At 41.2% G+C, this 25,602-nt stretch overlaps 1 protein-coding gene across 2 annotated transcripts in view; it reads left to right on the forward strand.

The window, feature by feature from the left end:
* The window catches only part of ppp1r16b (protein phosphatase 1, regulatory subunit 16B), an 83,164-nt gene that overhangs the window by 37,931 nt on the left and 19,631 nt on the right, over positions 1-25,602 (forward strand). For both annotated transcript variants that reach the window (XM_072381813.1, XM_072381814.1), the window contains exon 3: positions 16,511-16,581. In XM_072381813.1, coding sequence (XP_072237914.1) covers positions 16,511-16,581 — 71 coding nt within the window. The remainder of the gene's footprint in view (positions 1-16,510; positions 16,582-25,602) is intronic.

Consider the following 25,602-nt stretch of genomic DNA (forward strand, 5'->3'; position numbering starts at 1 on the left):
GGCAGCAAGACAGTGGCATTAAAAAAACTCGTAAGAGTGAAAGGAAGAAATTAAATACTTTCAGAAATAATAAGACTTAGCAGGGAGACACTGACCTTTCACTCATGTCCACTTTGTCTCTCTCTCATACTACTCAGTTCATTCTCACAGCAGCCCTGTGATTCACATATAAACATGGCATTTGTGGTTAACCTTTACTTCTCATTTCAAATACCAGTCGGAAGATAAATGAACTCCACTCATTGAGTTGATAAGAAATTAAATCGAAAAGCTGAGACATTTGAAATGACCTTGAAGGTTCTTTACAGTCAGTGACCTTTTCTCTATGAGAGACAAGTCTTTTCTGAAGGTTTCAGTAGATGATGTCCATGCTGTTGGGCAAATGCAGGCCAGAGCTATCGACTAACTTGTAGACCGCGCTTCGAGGAGCTGAGCCAGAAATCTAGGGAAGCTGTGTAGGGGCCTCCGGCCGTGGAGTGTTGGCCTGAAATCTGCCCAAAATATACTCCATCATGGTGAATGTCCCCCAGCCTGCTCTTAAAGAGTCCCAGAGAGTAGGACTGTGCGCAGCTTCTGTGCAGCGCACAACAGAAATCTGTATTTACATCCCAGTGGAAGGTTTGCATATAGACTCCAATGACCATCCGGACAGTCAAACGTGTGTAGTTAAAAGCACCGGAATTGGACGTCAGAGTTGTTTGAATGCAGATGTTTTTAAGTAGATGGATGCAAACGTGTGACGTGATAATCTAACCACATCGCCTAAATGAATTCAACTCAGATGTCATAACAGACATCCTGTAGCCCTGTAACTGAAAACATCTGTACGCAAAGCTTCACTGCTAACACGAAAACATAGGGAAAGGAAATCCTTCTGCGAAGCTTTGGTTAAAATGTGTTGCGTTAAACATGTTTAATTCGCTGGTTTAAGGCAACTCTCGTAACGTTCTTAAGCGGCTTTAGAAATCATCAGCCAGATAATGAAGTGAAGCATAAAAAAATAATCTCCAAACCAGCCAGAACTGCTCAGCTCTGATGGAGAATCTGACTTTATTCATCAGATAGTATCATTAGCATGTTTTTTTTTCTTTCCATCATGATGAAAGCGTAATGTGCGGAGGACAGGAAAGGGCATTACTCACACATCACCCAATGAAAAAAATAAAAACTGCGCTGTGCCGAGATGATGGAGGCCGCACTGTGACATCAGTGTTGATAACGTTTGAGCGAGACAAAAGAGAACCGCTGAACTTCAGACGCGTTTCACTCTCAGACGTAAAAGGACGGACCTCTGAACCAGATTCATCAGTTGGTTAAAAAGCTGCCGGAAGCTTGTTAGCAGTCCCCTGCTTTCAAACGCTGCAGGTTCTAGGTCTGATACGAAGGGCAGGGACTTAACAAGTGATGCGGAGCCGCATTTCAGGCACGCAGAATCCTCTGAAAACTGCTGTTTCATTTGTTTTGGAATGGAGCTGCAACCCTTGTTCTCATAAGCACACATCTGTACACACCAATACATCATCAAAATTCTTGCAGTATGCTAAGCTTGTTAAGAGAACTAACTACCGATCCGTGCGATGAGGCTGTTTACCCACATGTCCGGATAAGCTGATGTGACCTCTTGACGGCTGCATCGTAAACTAGCAAGTGTGTGTTGTGGGCTGTGTGTTGTAACACGGTTACAGACTGAGAGCGGGAGCAGCATGTGTGTGTAATTCTGTCGTGTTTTAGAAGCTTGACTCTACATACTTCCTTGTACAGAATAAAATGGATAATTCTGTGTAGTTTCTTCTGCTGAACTCACTGAAGGAGTCGTTGACTGCAGCGTGTTAAAGGTGAACACCGTCTGGTTTTGCTGGACGGGCAGAAAAAGCCATGAGATGGTCTGTCATATTGTACATGTAAGGTGTTTTTTTTCCCCTCCATATATATTTTATGGACGGAAAATTAAATCCACGGACCAAACAGATGGCCGGTTGCTTGATGTTGTAATTTATATGGATGAGTGGGATTATTTTTACTATCTGTTCTTTTTTTTTTCCTGGTCACAATTTTAAGCTGCTTCACTTAAAGCCACATCAAGACTCCTTCACAGCTGTCTCCTTCCTCTTCATTGCAATCCCGTTAATGATTTATTTTTTGCGACATTCCGAACGCCTGATTACTTAAGTAGGGTTTTGCTCTTAACTTACTGGAGCAGGGCTGCAACAATGACACACAACCCCGAGTGGGTGGCATGTATCTATCGAATGCTCCTGTGATTAGGAGGGCTAATCTTACTCTCCTGGCATAAGTGGAGATGAGAAGCTGTCGGCTCTCTCATTATGTCCTCTTGTAGATTGCAAGATTCTTTTCTTTGTTTTGCTCCGTCTTCTTTCTCCTGTCAGACTTGGAGTCTCAGTCAGATTTGAGGTCAACAAAACTCTTTCTCTTCACTTTGTTGATCTCTCTCGCAGCTGTTCTTTCTCTAAATTGAGATTCCTCTTTAGGCTGATCAGACTCGCCTCCTCCAGGCGTTGCTCCTCTGATTGGCACATGCCGCCCCCCCGCTGGGCTCGTCTGTGGAGAGATAGACTCATCCTGGTCACGTGACATCATTTGGGCTGAGAGCTTTTTTTTCTGCAGGGACAAAAAATATCAGAGATATTAAAGTATAAGCGAGGAGATTGACTGAACTAATATATATCACTGTGTGGAGAGTAAATGATTGGCGGCAGAGGCTGGCGGAATCAATATGAAGAGCAGGATGTGCCGGAGCGAGGAATTATCAGAATGGTGTCATATTTGAACACGTGACTGTGTAACTGTCTCAGAGCAACAAAGAGTCATTTGTTTAACTTGAGCACATCACCAACTGTGTTTCCTTCATTCTGCCCTTTACTTTCACTCAGGCTTACCCATGAGCCTCTTTTCAAACCAAGTCAAGTCATTTTTGCATTTTAATTGTTGTTCTTTGCTGGTTCAGGTTCTTATTTAGTGACCTGTTCTGTACTAGTTGTGCTGACTGGCTCTTTGAGATCTCCCTCTCCTCCTCTCTTTCACATTAATTCGTACTCCTGGGAGAGCCGCGACTCTTAAGTTAACTCCTATTTCCATGGTAACTGAGGCAGACAGCGAGAGATCCAGGCAGCCATGGGCCAGTGCTACTCAGCTGGAGAGGCAGATATTGTGCATCATCGCTACCGCTGGTGCACGGGATAGTATGTTGGCAACTGTTGGATGTGGTTGTGGTAGATGAGTAGTTTAAGAAAAGCTGTCCAAGATGGTGCGTGATTCAAAGTTTAGTCGAGTGGCGGTCAGAGTCATCGGTGTCCCTGAATATTGAAGATAAAAATGCATAAAAAGGGGCTTTATTGTTTCCAGGTTGTTGTTTTTTTTCCACAATAATGTAGATAAAAGGCTGAGAGCATCATAAATGCTGTTAGAGACACAATCCCAAGACAAGTAGCTCGAGTCAGAGCTGGAGCAGTATGGAATAGCTTCAGGTTGTACCAGAAAGAAACCTAGAAGAGAAGGCTAATGTTTGCAGAAACGTTCACCTGACCTGAACTTTCCAATAAATCTGAACAGACCTGTAGGATTTTCAGCCAAATTCTTAAACTCTTCAGGTTCAAATCATTTTAACATCTGCATTTTGTTTTTATTTGCTTTTTACATGGTGTCCCAAGTGTGTGTTACAGGATAGAATCAGTTTGTCTGATCTGGAAGACATAGAATTAAACTATTTTAATCTATAGAGAAATCCTTATGGAAAACTGACATCAAGAAGCGTAAGAAGAAACAAATGTTTGCATGAGAATCAAGAACATTGGAAGTGAGCTGCAGATAAATCTATCAGCAGGACTGCATCCTATCAGTCAGTATGATTGAAGCCCACCCGGCTGCATGCTGGTCTGCCGAAGGCATGTCAGTGTGAGTCGGGGTTGATCCCCCGCTGCCAATCCCCTGAGTGCTTGTTCAGCTCCCCGCTGCTCCCCCACTCTTTCTAAAGAGCCTCATAACATCTCTCATAATCTCTCCACCTGCCACGGCGAATGACCAGTCCTTCACCTTAAATCCCACCAAAGGATTCAGGATTTACCCAACAAGGATTAGATCTCAACAACCAAAAAGAGGCAGCCACAACATTTAAACTGATTGTGTTAACCCCCCCCCCCCCGAAGAGCAGCGGGTAGTCTTTGAATTATTTTGAAACTCCAGTATTTCTTGTAGACTGTGAGGATGTTATTGAGTGAAGTCTGAAACAATATAACATTCACAGAGGGATTTGAAAGAGCTCACGAGTCAGAGAGCAGATTGGATACAAAAATAGCAGTAATGACAAAACCATACTGCCTGCCGTCGTTATCGGGTATTCCTGAAGCCACAAATCTAAATGGGGGCAGTGAAGTGGAGCTGAGCTGCGATGAGCAAATGGCAACCACTGCAGCTGGTTTCAGCCTGAGGAGCTGTCAATCAAAGCAAACAGCAAAGGCCAAAACATACCTCTGTTTAATTCTGAAATACGCTCAATGGAACTATAATTTCCATTCATGTATAATTTAGATTTAGTTTATTTGAACATTATGTGAACTAAAGTATAATTCTGAGTTTCTTGAGGACACCGCTGAGATAAACAGAAATGAAGTTGGAGGTGGTTCAGGGTCACCTGGAGTATACTTAACTATAAGCTTTTATTAAAAACAAAAGGTTTAAGTCTAATCTTAAAGGCAGAGAGGGTGTCTGCTTCAGGAACCACAAGAGAGGATAACCGAGGGTTCTGTGTCCCATTCTAATTATTAGAAGTCTGAGAATAAAGTGCTCTGTTGGGAGATTACTGAACTATGAGATCTTTAAGACAAGATGGAGTTTGTTCAATACGAGCTTTATATATGAGAAGAATTTTCAAACTGTATTCAGGATTTGGGAATTTGAGAGGCACTGAAGGGAAGTCAAAATTAGTCCGATCTTGAAGCAACAAATTCACGGACTAGTTTTATGCCCGTGTTTCTGCATTTGGCAGACACTTTTATCCAAGCGACTTACAGTCATATCCCAGGTAGGCAGGTAGCGTAAGGGGTCTCTCCTAAGGACCCCTGCTGGAGGTAGCACCTCTGATGCACTGAGAAGTGTGTTTGTCTTAACTGATGACATTCAGCCAAAAGCATTAGCCACTAATGGAAAAGCGGAATGTCATGTTGTTTGTGTTTCATTGAACTGTCAAAGACGGGCATGTTTGGTTGTTAAAAAAATCTTGATGAGCAAGCAGGCGAGATGTTGCATTTTTACTTTGTTGTTGCTATGCACTTTGTTTCTCTCCATCTGGGTTTCCCTTTCTTTGATTATCAAAAGTGAAGCTGCAGTAGCCAAACAACATAGAAAATTGTCATTATGTGCCGGCCATCAGCTGGCCTGATTTTCAAAGGTCAACATCTGCCATAGAAGTCCAAATCATAACCCTTGACCCAGAGAACACATATTGGAGCCTTTTGCACAGTTTGGTTTGCATAACCGTTGGCTCCCCTGTAGTGCCATCTGTCTACATCTGTTAAGGCTGCGTAACATACAATTAAAGTCCCTTAACGGCTCATCATGTGGAGGATAATTATAACACAAACTAATTATATCAATGATCTTCTCTGCTAACGTCCTACTAAAACCAATGTCATTTAGCTCCGACTCCTGTACATGCAGAGCGGCCTACTTTCTGCACAGTAATGCAGAAAAAGGCTACATCGCCTCGTTAGCATTTGGCATGTAACTATGCTTTTTTGGGTGGGGAAACTGCTACATTAACGCAGTTCAGGGCTATTTGGCTGTTCTGTGAATAAATTGTCTAATTTCTAGGAACTGATGTGCACTGATTACCGTGTGCACTGCATCAGCCATTTTCTGTTTGCTGTAAATTAGAAAATAATTTAAATTGACTTGCTGCAAAAACAATTATGGCAGAAACGACCACTGGCAATGCCTCTATCAATTATCTCAGTGTTAAGAGCTGAATCATAATTATCCAAGGCGGCCTCCAGATTCTACCGTGTATATCTGAAATATTCTCTCATGTCGCACCTTTTTAATCTGGTCTCGGCTCACCATTCACACAGACACTCATACAGTGCTAATCCCTTATTTTGGTTACTTTATAAATATAAAATATAATATTTATATAAATATAATATATTTATAAAATATAAAATGTTACTATTGTTAACTAAATCAGCAAGAAATGTGTCTTTTCTAATGCTAGACATTACTTTAGAATACCTACTGCATTAGTATGTTCATCTGACAGTTATCGACTTTGTGTGTCTGTCATTTGATTAAAGGGTTAACATAAGATCTGAAAACAAACTATAAAGCTATATAAACACAGTCCTAAAAAGTCTCACTTTAGTTTTAGTAGTTTTTTTCACACTCGCTGTCACAAAATGAATTTTCGTTCTTTTTTCAGCTGTCCTCCAGCATCATCTCGCACTGAGGTAGCATTGGTCGGCTGCGTAATCGATGGCTTTAAAGTCTAAGCTCTGTGGTGGTCAGTCCCACTTTGTGTGAAAAGGATGTTTTTATGGTCCACGAACCACTCTTTGACAGTTTGAACCTGATGAATTAAACGAATGAAGATAAATTAATGATGGAAAAATCTGGTCATTCAGCATATTCAGCGAGTCGGCTTATATTATTTTTGTGCTCCTAACTATGCTGAAAGTAGATCTGACCAACTGAAGCAACCCCAAATCACTTTCTTCAATCATTTTTTCTCCCTTTTTTTTGGTAAGGCATTGTAAGTTGATTTATATGACATCTTCCATGACCAATAACTCAGATCCTCAAGTGAAAAAAAGAAAAGATCAAATGATACAATGACTGTGCTTGTGGCTGCTTTTTTAAGATGACCTCAGACTTTTAGGTTTAGCTTCCAAAGACGAGAAGATACAACCTCTGAACTACTGTCTTCTGGAGCGAGGGGCCCTCAGATTCCTGCTGGTGATGAAGATAAAACACGATGGAATAAACCTTTGGATAATCAACTGTAACTCAGTTAGGGACAGAGTGGGATGAAGATCAGCAACAGATCTGAGTGATTTACGTGGGAGGAAAAGGAATGACCCAAACAATTTACATTCTGGACAAGACTCAAAGCCTTGTTCGAACAGACGTCAAGATGTTAAAAAGGATATGAGCAAAGAGTACAGAGCAGAGGAAACTGCAGGCTTTGGTGTGATTGGATGTGTGTTCATCTTTAAGCTGTGTAGGTGACATCTCTCGCAATAAATTGGGATGATAGATTTAAAAAAAAACAAAAACCTTTTTTAAAGTCGTGCTACATAAACGCTTCTCAATCAGTGTCAGTCGATCCATTATTGTAGCACAACAAAAAGTTTCCTCTTCCATAAAGGAGCGAGACATTTGTGACAGAGAATCAATTTTCCACTTGGACTCTCCTGGACCTGAACACACACACACACACACACACACACACACACACAACCCCCCCTCTCATATCAGTCTTTATCCGATCCTCAATTCACCAGCGACTCTCTCTTATCAGAGATCAATGATTGTGATATATATATATCATATATATATGTGATATATATATATGACCCTCCAGGGTATCCTTATGAGTCAGCATGCTGACCAGACCAGATTGAGCTTTTCCTGTTAGTTGGCTGCACCTTTGCTTGTTTGTAATATGCTGATGTCAGATCTTCCTCGTCTGTTCATACAAACTGAGTCAATAATATGCTGAGAATACCAACATGTGGGACATATAATCACACAACCAAAGAGACCTGGCCCCAGCGTAAAGAGCGACGGTGCATTACAAACACGCTCTCTACAGTTGAAATAATCCGAATCAGTAATTCAAATGATCAGGTGTCTGTGGTTGTAAGACGGCTTGCACACCATGTTCAGACGTGTGTTGTCATCTCAAACGTCTACTCAGTCAAATAAGAAAAAAGAAGATTCCAGATTTTTGAATGAAAACAATCTTTCTTCTGATTTATCATCATGGTGTAGCTGACTCAAGGTCACCTCATGTCTGGTGGATCCGTCACTGCTGTGGGAACTGGAAGGCTGAAAGCAGCGCAGTCAACATCTATATCGCTGTAAAAGTGCTTTGTGTTTACCATGTTCAGACTCTTACTTTAGCCTTTCAGCGTGCTAATTGCCCTTTAACATTGTGTACACAGAAGTGCGTCATTAGTTTAATGGGTGTGTAGTCATAAACTAAAGCACTGAACAAACGTCACCATACAATTTAACCTGAGGGCGACCTGAAAGGTCTGAACGTAATGGCTGTCCATCTAACTGTTTAGTGGCGGCACTATAGATAAAGTCAGTGGATTAACAACTCATTGGGGACAGATACATTCTCATAGCTAGCCATGTAAGAGGAAGAGCCATCTCGGTGTAATAAAGATTTGTCAGTCTGTATCAAGGTGGTGGACTGACTGAGTGACCAACACCAACACACATCTTCTTAAAAGCTGTCTTCTTCTCTGCTCTGCACATTTAATGACTCTGACTGTTAAAGTCAGCGAGGACTGGAAACACTTTAAAATCAAGCATTTCTATTATATCTATTTTCCTCATTTTTGAGTCCATTAGTATCTTCTAGAAGTCACCGTTACACTTGGAAAGTCTCCTCAAAAGGCCACTTTTAGGGACTTTTTATTTAGGCTTTTTTTTGTTCCCCACAGTGAAGAGGATTTATGGTTTTAATAAGAGAAGACTTTAGAGGACTTGTGTTAGTATTCATGACCCTTGTTCCACTTTGGAGCCCACATTGCTGTTTGTTAATTACGTTTTATCAATAATCAGCTTTCAGGAAAGTTATGACCTATATAACTCCTGTGGGTTTTGTGTCCATCTCCAGCACATAGCTGCTCCCGCTCCCGCTCCCGCTCACACACACACACACACACACACACACACACACACACACACACACACACACACACACACACACACACACACACACACACACACACACACACACACACACACACACACACACACAGAGAATTGTCAAGGCGCTGTAAGATAACAGGAAGGAAGGGTGGGTTTCTCTTCCTGGGCTGTTATTTGTTGATGTATCTTTTATCTTTTTGGAAGCATCTCGTCCAGCTCCATCCTCCTCCCTCAGCGGGAATTTGCGGGACCTGCCCAGGAAGGCATGCATAACATTTCTGCCGAGTCGCGCTACAGGATTGTGGTTCGGTAGATAATAACCATGGCGATCCTTGCATGTAATAGATTGCATTTTAAAGATTTTCTTGTGTTTGTGTGCTTGCTCAGTCCCATCGGGTGTTGGAACAGACAGATAGGAATCACATTCACGGTTTGTGTTGCCAACTCTGTTTTACTTTTCCCAATTTTTTCTCTGGATTGCTCAGTACGAAGGATACAAGTATGAAATCTGTACGTTTTATTGGCCGTGGTCCCGGTGCAGTTTGTATTGCAGTATATACTGTCTAAAATTCCCTTTTTACTTCATCAAAAGATGCCGATATACAAGTAAAGGTTTATGACTTTTTAGATGCTGTTGGTCATCATCTGAGTCCTGATAATCAAAGGTGGAAACATATATTTTTTTATCTAGAGGAACCTTTTCAGAGCATTGATTCATCACATATTCTTGAATTTTCACACTTGCGCTTTAAAATGTGGGCAGTATATTATTGTAGGCCAGTCGGTATGTGGTATACCACTTAATATTATGATGATGATACATTTCTTTATTGAAATAAGGGAAAAATTGCCAGTCAAGCATGAAAATGAAGTCTTTTTTTCCCCACCACTGCCGTCTACTTTAAATAGCAGCTAATATTTGGTTGGTGTTTAGCATTCACCCCATGCTGTCCATCCTATTTGGTTTCATGCTGCTCACCACAGTGCAGCCATTGGAAATTATTTTCCAGTGTTTTTAAGTAGTCTCCACTAATCACGAGTTATCAGACTAAATTAGAAACCAAACATTTTCCAAACCTCTCTGGATTCTTTGGCTGCTAACTGTACCAAACCATCAAAATCTTGTGAAATTTGTAATGGAATTAGCTGCCTGTGTTAGCTGTGTAGTTCTGGTCTAACTCATTTCTGCTCACGTATGCGCTTCACGCCGCCAAACGTGCCGCTCACACGTGCTTTCCCTGTTAACGGTGCTTGTTGTTGTTCAGTGTTGATTGTTACATCTCTTTTAAAGCTCGCCAAGACTGCCAATTGTAATTATAGCTGTGAAGTCCCAATTATGAAGTGTTGCCATTATTTTATTAGTCCTCTGTGTAATCTAATGTGTCCAGAAAGTTTAATGGAATTATGCTAATTAGTTTATACAGCGGTTATAACAAGTTTGTTTGTAATGTGAATGTGTCAGTGAGGGACTGTGCAGTGTATGTTTTCTAAAGCGTTTCCATGGCGATGTTAATGACGGATCCTGGGTTTGACGGAGGAGTTCAGTCAGCCCAGCACACACATCTTGTTTTTGTGCAGTGTTCTGCATGTTGGCCTTCGTGTCACACATGCTATGTTGTGACACATAACACACACCTAAACATTATGTCAAACCAAGCACCCCTCATTTCCCCCCGTGGGATCAGCAGCCCCCCTCAGTGGCACAAACCACTCATAAGCAGCTCAGGGATCACGTCCTCCAGACTCCTCAGATGCTTCAGAATTGACGCTGGTCTATGCAAGTTTCTTCATGTTTTTGTTCTCTGTATCAGAACCTGATGTCAATGCATAAAAATATACAAAATTAGGATTTCATTCACACTTTGTGAGCCGATAAATTAGGCAGGGAGACCAACCATTTTTTTTTAACTTCATACATGCAATGATAGAGATGAATGTAAGCATTTCTGAATTTTAAGCTAGCAAAGAGCTGCATAAAAAGTGTGATTAGCATTTTTTTCTTTGGCTGTTTGCTCTCATCTTTAGTATCAGATACATAACGCACCCCATCCGGGATGCATTTAATCTTAACCACTGCGACAGTGATCCCTCTCTCACAGAGAAAGCAGTACGGCTCTGATGCCGAATTGCTTTCTCTGTGACAGAACCCATTGGTTCATATGGGCATACGAACCAATCACCCATATATATTCTAAAAATGAATTCCCCCCGAGGAGCCGGCCGGCAGAAGTAACTGCCGCCGACAAACACCAACAGACAACTGTCACCCTCTGATTGCTTTTCCAGAATTAAAGGGTGGGGAAGCAGAGGTGTTTATATATCACTGAGTGTTGGCTGGATGCTCACGCTGAGGAAAATCTGCACAGAAACGCAGGTGAATGGGACACGAAGTGCAAACTGATAACCTGCCTGTAATCACTTATTCACAATTACTCACACTTGCATGCAAACCTGTCTGAGCTGCTGTGTATGAATCAATGTGTAATGGAGATGAATAGCAGGGAAAGTGAGCAGTAACAGGCAGCTGTTTATCTTGGGCTGGTGTGCCTTTATTTATTTTCTCAAACCCACCACACATGTTTTCAGTTTGATTTCTGGGGAAATTACAGCATTTTAAACCTGGTTAAGTGATGGATTTTTCTTCTTCATAGCTTTTCAGACTAGAACTGAAGACTTTTTGGTCCTTTTCATAGTTGATTAATTGAATCACGGAACTTGTAAGGTGGTGTCATTTCATCCAGATCTGAAACCTTTCTGGCATGACCTTTCACTCATTCGTTAAAGTGTGTTGAAATCATCACTTCATCACCTGGTGCTGGTTCCTGACTGTTCTGGACACATTGTGCAGCTCTTTGTCATCGTTGTTAAAGTCATTTTTCAAATGTTAACAAAGCTCCCAGCTTCTTTAGAACTGTAAATGTTTCATTTTCTATTCTCAGTGTTGACTGACAGGGACCGCAATGTGTGGCCTCACTTAGCTAAATTTCATGAAAACGTAAATCAACACAATTTTGTTGTGTAAAAAGGTGTCAAAGTGATTTGCCAACTAAAAATGCAGCTTTTTTTAAAACTCAACCTGTTATAGTTAACATTAACTCAAATTAGAACAAATATTTGCTGTCAGCGCCTCTAATGTGTACTGCGTGTTTCCAAGTAATCCCACTAACAGCATCGGTCCATTAGCAGCCACAGCTGAGTCATTGTATACCAGGAGTCAGACTCCTGGGTCCAAACCAATCTCCAACACCGGATGAGGGAAAACAATACAGGAACAAACAGCAGAATGCCACAGGGCTGAGCTCAAGTGTCCTTCGCTACAGCAGAGACAAGCTGGTCCAAGATTGAACACAAATTTTGTGTCGGGCTTGTTCAACACTTATGATGTGGTGCATTATTGCATATTTCTCAGAATTGATCAGATTTAGATATGAAATCATTACTGAACATATTTCCATCGCTGCAGGTTAGTGACCCACCAACACTTTGTTCAAATGTTACCACATTTCCTTTAGAATTATTTTGCTGCTTTGAATCAGTTGTGAGTCTGTAAACTCATAGAGGATGGAGTTGATTTGTGGGATGACTGGTAGGTTATCAATGTGTGTATTCATACTGAGGTATTTGGAGCCTGTGACACTGTGTGTGTGTTGTTCTCAGGCTGGAGGTTGCTGCAGCTGTGGTGCTGGCTGACATGCGGGCAGCTGTGATAAATCATACTACAGATGAAAAAGTGGATTCTTCTTTGCAGCACAGCCTCACGGCGCTTGATGTACCCTCATTGATTTATTTAATGAAAATATGCAAAATACAAACGGATGTCATGTGCAGTATGAGTCAGAAAATTGGATCTAAAATAATTAGCCTACTCAAAGTGGCTTCGTTAAAGCAGAAGACTTGGTTTGTACCGTTCCAAGTTTCTGTCTCACTCTGCTATCTTTGCAGTAAAATGTTTTCAGCGTGTTTGCTCGACTGTGGCAGAACTCTGTGTGAGAGGAGAGAAAAAGATAAATGTCAAGTTTAACGGTTGAACAAAGAATTGTTTCATGCCCTCGTGGAACGTTCCTGTGACGGGTTTGAATTCATCACATCCAAGCCGGGACTCGTGGAAGCAGTAAATAATAAATGCACTCATAGGGTCTTTTACCTCAGAGATTTACAAATGCTTTAATAATGCCGATGATGGAACTGCCGTCTGCGGTTGGGATTCTTGCCCAAGGGCAGATCAAGATGTGGCCAGGAGCAGAGGCGGATTGAACCAGCCAATACTTGCCAATTATTGGGAACCTGAGCTACCGCCAGGGTAAATTATATTATAAAAAAAGAAAAATGGAAGATAATCTGCTACAATGAATAAAGTTGCAACAGGAGGTTGGGTAGATAAGAGGCTCTTTATGTTCACCTCATTTATTAAGATGAAATAATCTCTGTGATTGGATCTAATATGGATCCCAAATGCATTTCTAACTGGATTGTTGCTTCATTTCTGGGATTTTCCTTTTACAAATAAAAGTTTGTCTGGCTTTAGCTTTTGTCCTTATCTAATCGTTTTCCATGTTCAGGCTTTGACTGCCTAAAAGCATCGATTCGCCGTTTAATTTGTCACTTTGCGAGCTCGATGATTAAGTTGTTTAGCAGCCTAACTGTGTCGTGAATTAAGAAGTGATTATGCAACAATAATTCAGATCAAACTTTCAGCAGTGGCTCTGAATATAACCACAAAGCACATCAAGAGCTCTGTATAGATTATGTATCTGATACATGCTTTTTCATTTTGATTTCAAGAAAATGAATATTTAAGGGTTTCTTATTAACTGATTGTGCATGAAGCATTCTCCTATATAAGGTCCATCCAAAAGGAAGCTTTAAACTGTTTTAAACTGTACATTTAAATGCTTTGAATAAGTGCTTTAAATGCACTTATAGGGGCAGCTTAACACAACTCCTCTAAACCTAATGACAGTAAAATCATTGAGGTGATGTTAGTATTGTCCCCTACGTCCCCTGAGAGTTGTTGTGTACAAAGCAGGCTGTTCACTGTTCATGCACAGCGCAGCACTGCAGAGACGGTGTCTGATATCTGTCTGACATGGTCACACGTACAACCCTGAGTGTGTCTCTCTGTGCTGCAGTGGACTTTTCTCCTTACATCTGACATGAGACTTTTTCTTCATGAGCTCTTTAAAGATATATTTCACGCCACATGCTCTCCTGTGAGAATTACACTTGCTCTTCAGTGGACTTGTGTGAGATTTCTGCCAAAAAATATCTGGTGCAGCTCTTCCCCGAGAGCCTGCGCCACCATCTGCTGCTGACATTATCATACAAATTGGACTTGACTTTTTTGAGATGGTCAAAAGGTGCAACGAGTGCCGGTAAACGGGCATATACTGTACTTTAGATGGATGCAGAACTATCTAATCTGCAGTCATGAGAAAGCACAAAGACAGAAGCTGAGAGAATGTTAGCACATTCACCTGGGTTGTCTTCAGTTATTTTACAATCAGGAGGAGCAGGTTTTTTCTCTCAGGCAACACACAGGCTGCCTTGTTCTTATTAGCTGATAAGAAGACTTCAGGAGCTGTCTTATCTCTGCTTGTTTTTATTTCCACTGATGAAAATTCCCATGAAAACCGTTGAGTTTTAACCTAAACCCAGTGATCATGCCATAAGGCACAAAGTGCTGGCTGAGAATACAGACAATCTAAAGATTTACATGAGCAAATAAAGCAAATAAGCAATACACTTATCTGACTGAATCCCTCTCATTTCTGGTGATTTTTAGTGACATATAACTATAGCAGCAAACTTCATATTTTTTTATGTAATTTCAAAGCAAAATTACATTGTAAATATGTGAGATCTTTTGCTTTGTTTCATATACATTATTTAACTTGATTCTCTGAAATCTATGTTAAAAATGCACTTAAATTTCACTTAACCATGATCTTAAGATGGTTTCAGTTACTGTAATCACAACTAATCAATATAAAACCCTTCTTTGAAAGATCCAAGAATAATAAAATGCATTTTTAAAAGAATCAAATGAACTTAAGCTGCCCGTTTTTTAACAGGTGACAACGACATGAATCCTCCCACAGAAAAATGTCTGCGACGCTCTTAAAGCACAGTTTTCCTTGCTTTGCAACAACACGAGAACGACCACGGCTAGTTATTTCTGATTTGACACACTTTTCAAAGAGGGCAGCAGCACTTCGTATTTAGTTCTTAAAGATGTTTCCCTGCTCATCCCTGAGGCCTTTTCAGCTCTGATTAGTGGGGATTTCCTGGGACTCCTGAGCCGATATTCCCACCCTGAGAGTCACTGAGGTCAGTTGTGGCACCGATCCACTCAAACATCCCTCGGGCCACCGTGTGAAAGGTTTTAGTCACATGAATCAAGGGCACGCTTGGTTAGACCACCCGGGGAAAGACGTTGACGGGTTGCTCTGAAAGGCCTGTCGACATCTCTGTTTAAAGATGGCTTAGCGTAAGATGCTTCTTTCAAACCTCACATTATTGGTGTTCCTGGGTGTTTAGACGCAGGTCGACTGACGACCCTAACGATCTACGGGATGGCCGAGAGACTCAATGAGACCCCCCCCCCCTTAAATTATTGTTAGTCCAACCAAAACCAGACTGACACTGAGATGAAGCGTAATTATCTTTTTTCTTCATCGGAGGAACTAATCAGACAAGGTTTTTCTGCTTAATCCTATTCAATTTACTAAAATTTTTCCACTGTATGTAAAAAAAAAACCCGATAGTCTCTTTATCATGTATTTTGCTAATGCATCTGTGATAGTGTGCACATTTCTCACTAATGTGTTAAAGACATAGAGACAGATGTGATAATTATCGTTACAGATCTCTCATCTCTCTGTCAGCGTTCTGTGTCATAACATGATTTATCCACTCACTCCATTCAGTTTATTTGTTTTGGTCTCTCGGCTCTGCCAGAAACGCAGGATGAGAGTGACACGAACAGGAGCCTGACGTGTCAACTCCACTTCCTGCTCATGCCCACAGGTTTAGCAGTCGGGCAGCTGTCCTGTATGCAGACCGATAGAACTGATTCGGGGAATAAGGGTCCAGGTGGGAGGGTTTATCTTTTCAGTCTGACAGACAAACAAACTGTAATCCTCAGCATCATTACATCATCCTCCATCCCCAGCCCTCTCTACCCCCCCTCATCAATCCCTCATCTGTTCATCCATATTTCCAAGGTCAGTTAGGTAACATCCTGGCAGGGCTGATAATTTGAGAGATTGGAGTCCCTCAGAGACGGGCCTCGATAATGTGCTGTGATTAATGGATTGCAAATTGATTAGTGACATTGTCAGGTAACTAAAGGTTAAGTTGAGGCACATCAGCAAGTCGTGTGAGTAATTACAAGACGAGAGATTTATGGGGTCTTATTATTTCATCCCACATTTATTGTTTTGTTTGGGGCAGCCACAACTTCTCTCTCTTTATATATAGCAAGTGAGGACAGTTAACACTTATCTTTCTATTGCTGGCAACAAAATGGACTTGTTAGTGCGAGTGAAGTGAGACAAACCCGCCAAAGCAGAATTCCGTTTTTATTTATGCTTCTTTGTCCCCTTTTTCCCATCAGTGCGTTACCTGCTGAGGAACAATGTGAGTCCAGACCTCTGCAACGAAGACGGTCTCACCGCTCTGCATCAGGTAAGGTTATTAGTCTCAGAGTCTCTCTTTTGACTTTCAGTAGCTTCAGTCAAAGATGTGTCAATTACAGCCTCTATTTCCCTTTAAAACTGGTACTGTGATGGAAAATTGATGTCCGCATCCCGTCTTAAATGGTCACAAGAAGAATGTATAATCACACGGTTTGCAGTTTGAGCTTCTTTTTTTGGTCATGCTCTGATGTTTCCTTGAGGAATACAGTGAACCATAAAATTGCTTTAAATGACCAGAGGGAAACTGAAAAGGGCCTCGAGTTAAAGCACTGTTCACGTTTTTTTTCTGCTAATCAAACTTTTTAGGGTTTCTTAGTAATAGAAAGAAGACAATGGACAGTAAAGAAGAAGTTTTTTTTTATTTAATTGAACTGTACTGAAGACATTAATTTGTTTTCAGCTGTTTCAAATGGGAAAACATCACTTTATTCGCCTTTTAAGTCTAACTTTACCATCACTATCTCTGCCTTTGTTGAAACACAGTTGCAAAAAGCTAGTGTCAAGGTTTCTGACATTGAAAAATGGCTTTGAATTAGTTCAGCATTGGATCAAGTTAGTCCGTGTTGATGCAGGACCTCAAAACATATTTCCACTTTCTAACTCTATAACCAGAGCTCTTTTCACCCGAAAACTGCTTTAAGGGTGTAAACGGTGCATCGATACGCATCTAATTTGGTCACAAACTAGATTTGTCTTTCCTTGTTCACATTTTCCTTTCATGAATCATGGTTTTTAATGGTGAAGAAATGAGTTCAGTATTGGGGGAAATTAGTCTATTTTTATATAGGAAATTGATGGAGGATATCAGACCAATCTCACTTGCTAATTAGAAAAATTACAATTAGAAAAAGTGACATTATAATCAGAGCTGGGTATAGCCACTCATTTTTCAGTCATCATAGAGTTTGCCCACCTCTTAACCTCTCCTTATGTCCATCACATTCACTAATGTGCTGCAAGTAAATATTTATTTTCCTTGAAAGACACGCAGATGTCCCGTCTGTCTCTTCCTCTCGTCGGCTAGTGATAGTTACTTTAGTTGAATGGATTGGTCAGGTTAGTGTTGAGCGAGAGGAGATTTCTGGATCAATTAGATATGACTGAGAATTCACTGTGTTACTCTCTATGTCATTGGGTGTTTATTCTTTGACTGGCTGCTTAAAAAGAAGAATATTGAGACTATACCCGGCTCACCAGGCACCATTACACCAAAGCTTCCATCTCTTTTCACCTGAAACTGCTTTGGATCATTGCACGTTTCATTTGGTCACAAATCAACAAATATTTGAAAAGAAAGTCTGTCCTTTGCTCACATTTAGTTTTTTTGCGACCTCTACCTAGGAAAGAAGTTCCTGTCTGTGACACGACTGTCTGTCCCAGCTATCACTCAGACCCTGAGCTCAATAAGATGGCGGTCAGCCCTTCTTTCTCCTCTCTTAACATTTGGGTCTCTTCCTCTCTGCCCTCTCACCTTCCATCTTTCCACTCTGCCACAGTTTACACAGCCATCTCCATTTCCCTCTTGGCTTTTCAAAGCCTAATACTCAGGCTCCTGCTGGGCGGCAGCAGTATGATCAGGGGAAGAGAAAATTGAAGTCCATCAGTCACCACCCGTGCGGCTGGGGTTTTAAACACTTTGCCGACAGATCAAAATGACCTTTCAGCTTTGAATGTGTGTGTACTAGATTATTTTCTGTTTGGATGGTCAGCCGGCACGGCGTGTTGAAGAGGGGAACCTTTTCACATTCACTGTTGTTTCAGGCGTACATCTGTGACTTCAGAGGACTCGTATTCACTAAAACCTTGTTTTCGGTTCCCCATAAAGAGAACATGTCTCTACAGTTTACCTACCCATGTAAACAATTGGAGGGTCCCCACAATATGAGTAAACACCTGACCACACAAACGCCTGTCACAGCAGAAGGTGATATAAATGAAGAAAGACGGTGGTGGTGTTTCTCGAAATGAGATGTCATATCTGTCCAGGCCTGGTATCACCTCTCTGATATAGGACACTAATCAACAGATGGCTTGCAGAGTCCCTGTATGATCTACAACACACACATGAAAAAAAAATTTTTTTTTTTGAGTCACTGCTATGTATGATTGCTTGGGTTGTGATGATATGATGGCTGTCGAAGCAATAGGTCTAATAATGAATTCTTTCGAAGCCCACCTGAAATGCCCTGATTAGTGGGGCACTCTATTTACACACCAAGCTGGAAAGGGTCTTCACTCATTCACGCATCCATCTTTCCGGTCCCTGTCACAGAAAAACATCCCCAACAGCACAATGTTGCTGCCAACGTATTTGACTGCAGGGATGGTATTAATAAAATGACGCTTAAGGCCTGGAATATAGTCAGAGGAGTGTCCTCTGCTCGCTGTACCATGAAGTATGAAGACGGTTCTTCATTACAAAGGAACTCTGGGTCTCAGTCTTAAGGTACTTTTGGACCAGACAGTTCTAAGGGCTCTCAGAGGGTTTTGGGGACCAGGGAGCTTCCTGAATAAAAAGCCTACTGTACATTTAAGGGCTCTTTCTCTTGTTTCAGACTGAAACACTGGAGTGACGAAACAGCCAGTTGGTTGGTGATAGAAGAGTATATAGACTTCACTGTCTTCTGTTCATCTGCGTTATGTTTACTTTTTTAGATGCTAACGTTGTGAGCGCTTCCTTATATGAGCCACTTTTTAACCGCCACCGTACATTTACATAATCTGGACCGTGCAGCTGCTTTACACGTGGTTGTTTTCATGCTAGATAGCTCCAACTCTAAACTATGAGCTAAAAAAAACGCTCCGTGGAAGCAGCTCTAAGATCTGCTGTCAAAAACAAGAGGGGCCCCGCTTCCTGTAGTTATGAGAACTGTGAAGATGTTGCTGTGGGCTGAATGGTACCTATAGACCATTTTTGGGTACCGTCCTCACAAAGGCCCTTTGTCCCGGATCACCAGCTGGCCTGGCGCTCGTATGACATCAACCTTTGTGTGGTTGCATACTTTCTTCATGTTCAAATGGTGGCTTTTGCTTGGCTTTTTAGCGGAAATGTTTGTGTAAGAACATTTGAAAACAAAAAAACCCCCAGAAACCTGATTTTGTGCTGTCATTGTGTAGGATTCTATGAGTAGAAGTTAGGGTGAAAAAAAAACAATCGAAGAGTATGGTGGAAACATATGTGGACGAAGACAAATGTTCATAGCAGTGCAACATCAGATCCAGTCGACACCGGCTATAAATTCAAGTAGGAGCCCATTTTTTATTTTTTTTAATATATCGAATGTTTTGGTTTTACACTTTCCTCGAGCGGTTTCATATTTTGGCGTGGTGATATCTTGGTTTGGCTGAGCGGGCACTATGACCCTGAGCATCTACTAAAACATCTACTTCAGTGATTTTAACTGAACTGAGATTTTTATTCTGAGGTGACGGATATTCACTCTTTTGGGATCATGTGCAGGATTTGATCGCGTCGAGCTGTGAAGATGTGAGTCTGCATTGCTGTGTAGTTACAGTGTTCATTAGTCATTCATATTATGTTGACGCCCAGTCAGACAGAAAAAGAGAAGAAACAACATGCAACAGGGGTTTAAATGTGCTCCACGTTCAGTACATTTAGCTTTTTAGCCTTTAGGTCCAAGTCTTGACGGATGACTTCAGATGCAGCTCCCACCTCTCTTGATGATTTGCATTAGTTTGTTCAGCTCTGCTAAAATTTAGAGCCCATTTAAGCTCTCATCTCCAGCAGTCTCAGCTGCACTTTTATCCACTCGGCCCTGCTCTTTCTCACTTAACCCCTCAGTATTTCATTTTTAGAGCCATTTTTGTCGCCAATAGCCCTCTTGGCAGTGGCCTAGATCAAATTTCAGTCATTCAAAATTGGAAATGTCAGCCTTATTTCCTCATCACTCTGCTCCTCAGCCCAATCCACAGTCCTCTCAGCCCACTGACGGCTCCCGGCAAGACTGTTGCTGTTGTTCTGCAGCCACACAAGGATAATCTTGGCCTTTGTTTGAGCTACACTCCCATCCTTGTGTAAATACTTTTCATGAATGGCACATTATTTTCTTGCTTCATTGTTTTTAGTTTATTGACTATTTGCCTTGTGGGGGCAAATATGTTTTATTTCTCCTCCTGCAGAAAAGCTAAGAGATAAGCCGAGCATTTAGCCTGCAGGTGGGCTGAAGTATGTGGGTTTATTCAGGAGACGATTAGTCCAGTTTTGATGACATCTGTCATGTAACTGCTTCAAGCTGAAGCCTTAAAAGGTAACTTTATCTTTTAAGAGTTGTGTTTTTGTTGGCTGTACAAGGCTTTTTAGGCTGAATTATAACTTGAAGCTTTTCAATCACTACATATTGAGACTGAAACTAAAAACTACCAGTTTGTTACCATACACGCACACACAGATGTTAGATTATGGAAACGTGTGACTCATGCTTCTATGTCTTCTGCTCTGAATCCGTTTTCTTGTCTACCATTAACACCGGAAGTTGTTGACATTTATGAAACACCACTTCTGCTTCTGGCTGCTTTGTACAGACGCCATAAAGACAGTTGGTGCCTTCCTGCTCAGTCTGTTTATCGTTGGCAGGAAACGTCCTCCTTTAAACCGTGTCACACTATGCAGACACTATACACGCAAATGTTTAGCCAAGATTTATGTTTCTGAGTAGAAGATGCACTGATCTCCAAAAGCCACGAAGTTTAGGATTAAACATCCTTGTCAAAATATTTGGTAAAATATTTGGCATTATTTTTGTGTGAGCTCTAGAAAAAAAACCATTGTTTGTTCACAGGCGTTGCTGGGAAAGGCCAGTTGATTCAGATTGTAAAGCTTTTTTTTAAAACTTGCTTAAACAATCTGCAGACATGGGCTCCTCTGAGACTGAGACACAAAAGAAAACTGTATCCATAGTTAATGATGTAATTAAGAAAGGGCACGCGGAGGTCAAGTTCAAATCTGGAAAACCAATAATGGTTCCCAAAAGAATGACTCATAAGATTACTAAAAAGAAGGCAGACCTTCAGGAAGAATTCAGGAAGATTTTGCCACGCAGTAATACCTGCACAAATATGACCACCACTGAAAAGTCTTCTAAGCAAAAGCTTTTCTGCATTCTCACTGTAAATCTCTGTGACCGATGTTAGAGTAAACACCATCTTGAATAGATCACAGAATCCATAATAGACTACCTTGAGAGAGATGAGCTGAATGCGTTAGCGTAGGCTGTACAGTCACAAACTTTGAGCTCAATAAAAATCTGTGCATCTGGGCTTCAAAGACGAAGTGCATATAGGAAAGTCTCTGAATCTCAGAACTGAATGCTTTTTGCAGTGAGAATGAGCCACAAACAAGGACCGGAGTGCGTTGCTCTCTTTCTGTGTCACTTCACACTCAGTCTAATTCAGTCAGAGGAAACCTATGGCTTTTAGTGACTCAGTAAAACAGCACCTTTAGGTTTGGTTAACAACAGCAGAAAAGCAGAGCAAGGTGAAGCTACCGAAAAACAAATAAAGAAGACCCTCAATGCACTGATGTGCACTGAAGTTTTTCCTGCCTCCTTTAACGTGGTTTAGTTCCTTACTCGGCCTACAAAGCTCTGACGGTCACGTTACTGCACCTCCAGGGGAGAATCGGCTGTCAGTTAGCAGCAACAACTAACTTATTTCAGTGGCGTTTCAGTAAGGTGTAAGAAACAAGGCTTTGAGTTTTCAGCTGTGTGCCCCTTATACCGGTGCATTAAAGCTGTCTGCAGATCAGATGCAGCATGTGAGCAGCAGCTTTATTTTCAGTAGTTTCTAATGCACATGAACAACGTTTCAGAATGACAGCCGTGCACGTTTACACGTTGGTTCTGGTGTCTCTTTATATTTAAAAAATATTTTTTAGATATTTTTTAGACCAAAACCTGGTTATTTCCAAAAACCCTTCATTTACATCTCGGCTAAAGAGCCACTCTCAGGATGTGTTCTTCAGCCAGTCGTGTTTTCGGACAGATGATTAGATTAGATATATTAAACTGAGCTGCACAGTGGTGTGGTGACGCCTCACAGCGAGAGGGTTGCAGGTTCAACTCCCAGCTGGGTCCTTTCTGTGTGGAGTTTGCATGTTCTCCAGTGTATGCGTGGGTTCTCTCCGGGTACTCCGGCTTCGGTTAATTGGTGTCTCTAAAATTGTCCCTAAGTGTGAGCGTGTGGTTGTTTGTCCAAGAAAAGTATACTATACACTACAGAATTAAAGTAAAAAGGAGCAAAAACACACAAAAACAGACAGAAATATCTATAACCTACACAATAAACAAGAAAACAATCAACCTGCAAACAGGCAATGTGCAAAAAACATACCGAGGATAAAGGAAGTGGCACGATATACAAAGCATTGTAATGTAAAGTGACCATAATATAAGTAAAATTGCAATGTAAAGTGACCATGTTATAAATACTATGGTAAGGTACGTAAGTGGAAATATAAGTATTGAAATATTAGAAAAATAAATACAGAATAGATAAAGATAAAAATACAGCCATGCTTTCCTCTTATCTGTCTGCGATTTTCGTTTTCTCTCTGATGTTGTGTATGAATTCATGGAGTCCTTCACCACACGCCGCCTTATCTGAGTGGCCTTGTAAGTCAAAGCTACAAAACTGCAAGGAATGCAAACGACTGCGACTCTGCTGATGTCAGTGCAGTTTGATGGTCTTTTTAACCATTGTCTTGTCAGATTGGAATTTTTGGATGGCAGAGTCAGAGATGGAGAAAAGGTGATGAAGGACAGAGGTGGAGATTGTGTTTTAAAGCCAGAAGAATGGAGTCCTCAGAGTAGAGGCTGACGCTGTGAGGCAACAGATCATATCAAAACTGCACTTTGTGTGAGTTGGACACATTAGACACTGATGCTGAAAGCAAACTGTCCCAAACGCACGCATTGACGGTGCATTTTGTGTTGTGTTGAAAACCGTGATAACAGATGTAAAATCACTGGAGAGCAGGGACTCACGATAATAGATCTTACAGGATGCTGAGAAATACAGTTACTGTCTGCCTCTGCCTTGCTTATCTAGTTGGTTTCTATTCATCTTTGTGCCACTGTTTGCATTATTGTCTGCCCTCATCTCACACAAAGATTGAATTTGAACTCTTCTTCCATACAATACCATGAAAAAGGAAAATAAAACACCCTCCTCACTCTGAAGGGAGTCCAGGCTTGTATGAGAATGTTCCAACGTGTAAGGAAAGAGCCACCTGTTTTTAGGATTACTCACCTGGATTACGTCAGCTTCTGTTTGCGGGTTACAGTTCCGTCATAAGCCGGGTTTAATTGCAGTTTTTGGATGTGACAGGGAAACAAAGCATAAGGAATGAAAAAGAAAGGGGAAAAAAAAATCTGATAATCTCATTTCACCTTGCAAAGATGAAAATGACGTGACCTCTGGTCTGAGGTGAGAAACTCCTATCCGACTGGTATTGTTCCAGATATGATATAGATATTCCAAATATTCCCAGAGATAAAAGTCATTCCCGAAGAAGAGTATTCTCCATTTTCCTCCATGTTCCTAACCTGTGGTGAGGACAACTACTTCTTGGACTGAATTGCAACCAAAAGCACTGTAGCCTATACAGCCACCTCTGGCGACGCTACGCAGCCTGGTTTATTCACTTAAAACTGGTCAAATGTCTGATACTTTTGTTTTTTTGTAGCCTTTTAAAAGATCACTTCATATTTGCTTCCAACAACATATTAAATAAGGAACAACTTCGTTGTTAAACCAGAGCTTTTCTGCTTGGAGCCTTCCTCCGGGTCATCTGGGACTTGGAGCAGAAAATCCTCACATTTCTTATGTGCTATATGCTTTTGGAAACAAATAAGTAGAGGTATGTTATATAAACAATGCTATAATCACATAAAAGTCGAATACTTTGATAAGTCAGGGTGGTAATCGGAGGTGCAATCAAGTTCCGCCCGCCTCCTCTTCTTCCTGGAAGCAGAATAAGCAGTTTACAAACAGGGTGCATTTATATTTCCTGTTATCTGTGTTTTGTTTCTATTTACTGACAATATTTTTTTTCATTTCCCACTCATTGTTTCACTTTCTGGCTTCATAATAGGCTCATCAGAGTGTTCTCAGAAGAGGAAGAGACGTTCAGCTCTGAGATTGTATAAATCCCCTGAGAGGAGAGAGAGAGAAGATGCTCTCTGGTAGAAACACGGTGGCATTTCTGGATTTTATTGTTCTTTGGATTGGTTTAGACTAGAGTAATGTGGGGCTTTAAAGAAAGATGTCATGAACCAGATTTAAACATACAGCCTTAACAGCTGGGATGATAACAGAGGCTCTTCTGAGAAAACAAAGCTTTGCTCTGAATCCTTCAGTGTTCTGATTACATCTGAACAGTGACAGTAATCCCATCCTTCCTCTCTGCACTTTGCGGTCTCTTGCTCTGTTGTTTTTCCTCTCCATCTCAGTTTTTGTTTAGTTGCATGGCAGTGCCATTATCACTCTGACTGGCTCTGATGAAGAAAGTGCTGCAGCAGCCAGATCCGAGGATGGTGTTCATGGAAAATTCTCTTCTCTATCTCTCCACCCTATAATCACACCCATTTTAACGAGGAAAATACTTTCTCCTCTCTCAGCCTTTGTCCCTCTCTCTGTGGATGGGTGTGAGTTATGGGTGCATTTCCAGCTTTGTCTCAGATCCAGGAAGCGGCCCACACAATGGCTGATGTGTCAGAAAGACTGGGTCCAAATTGGCTTAATGCGTTCTCAGCTTTGCAGCCTACAATATGCTGTTAAAAGACTTCTGAAGAGATACATTGCGACTACTCTGTGGATTTCTTGTTAGTCTGTGCTGTCGGGGACAAATTAGTTTCTTTCCATTCCTTTGGTGCACTGATTAAGGTGATGAAGCTACAGAATCAGTGTAGCACAGCTGAGTACTCACAGAATGAATTATACGAAGAGCTCTTTTCCAGCCAGCATGTCTTCTCTCCAAACAGAAGAGAAACCA

This window comes from Leuresthes tenuis, unplaced genomic scaffold (genome assembly GCF_036924035.1).
Source record: "Leuresthes tenuis unplaced genomic scaffold, fLeuTen1.0.hap1 SCAF_3, whole genome shotgun sequence".
Lineage (NCBI taxonomy): Eukaryota > Metazoa > Chordata > Actinopteri > Atheriniformes > Atherinopsidae > Leuresthes > Leuresthes tenuis.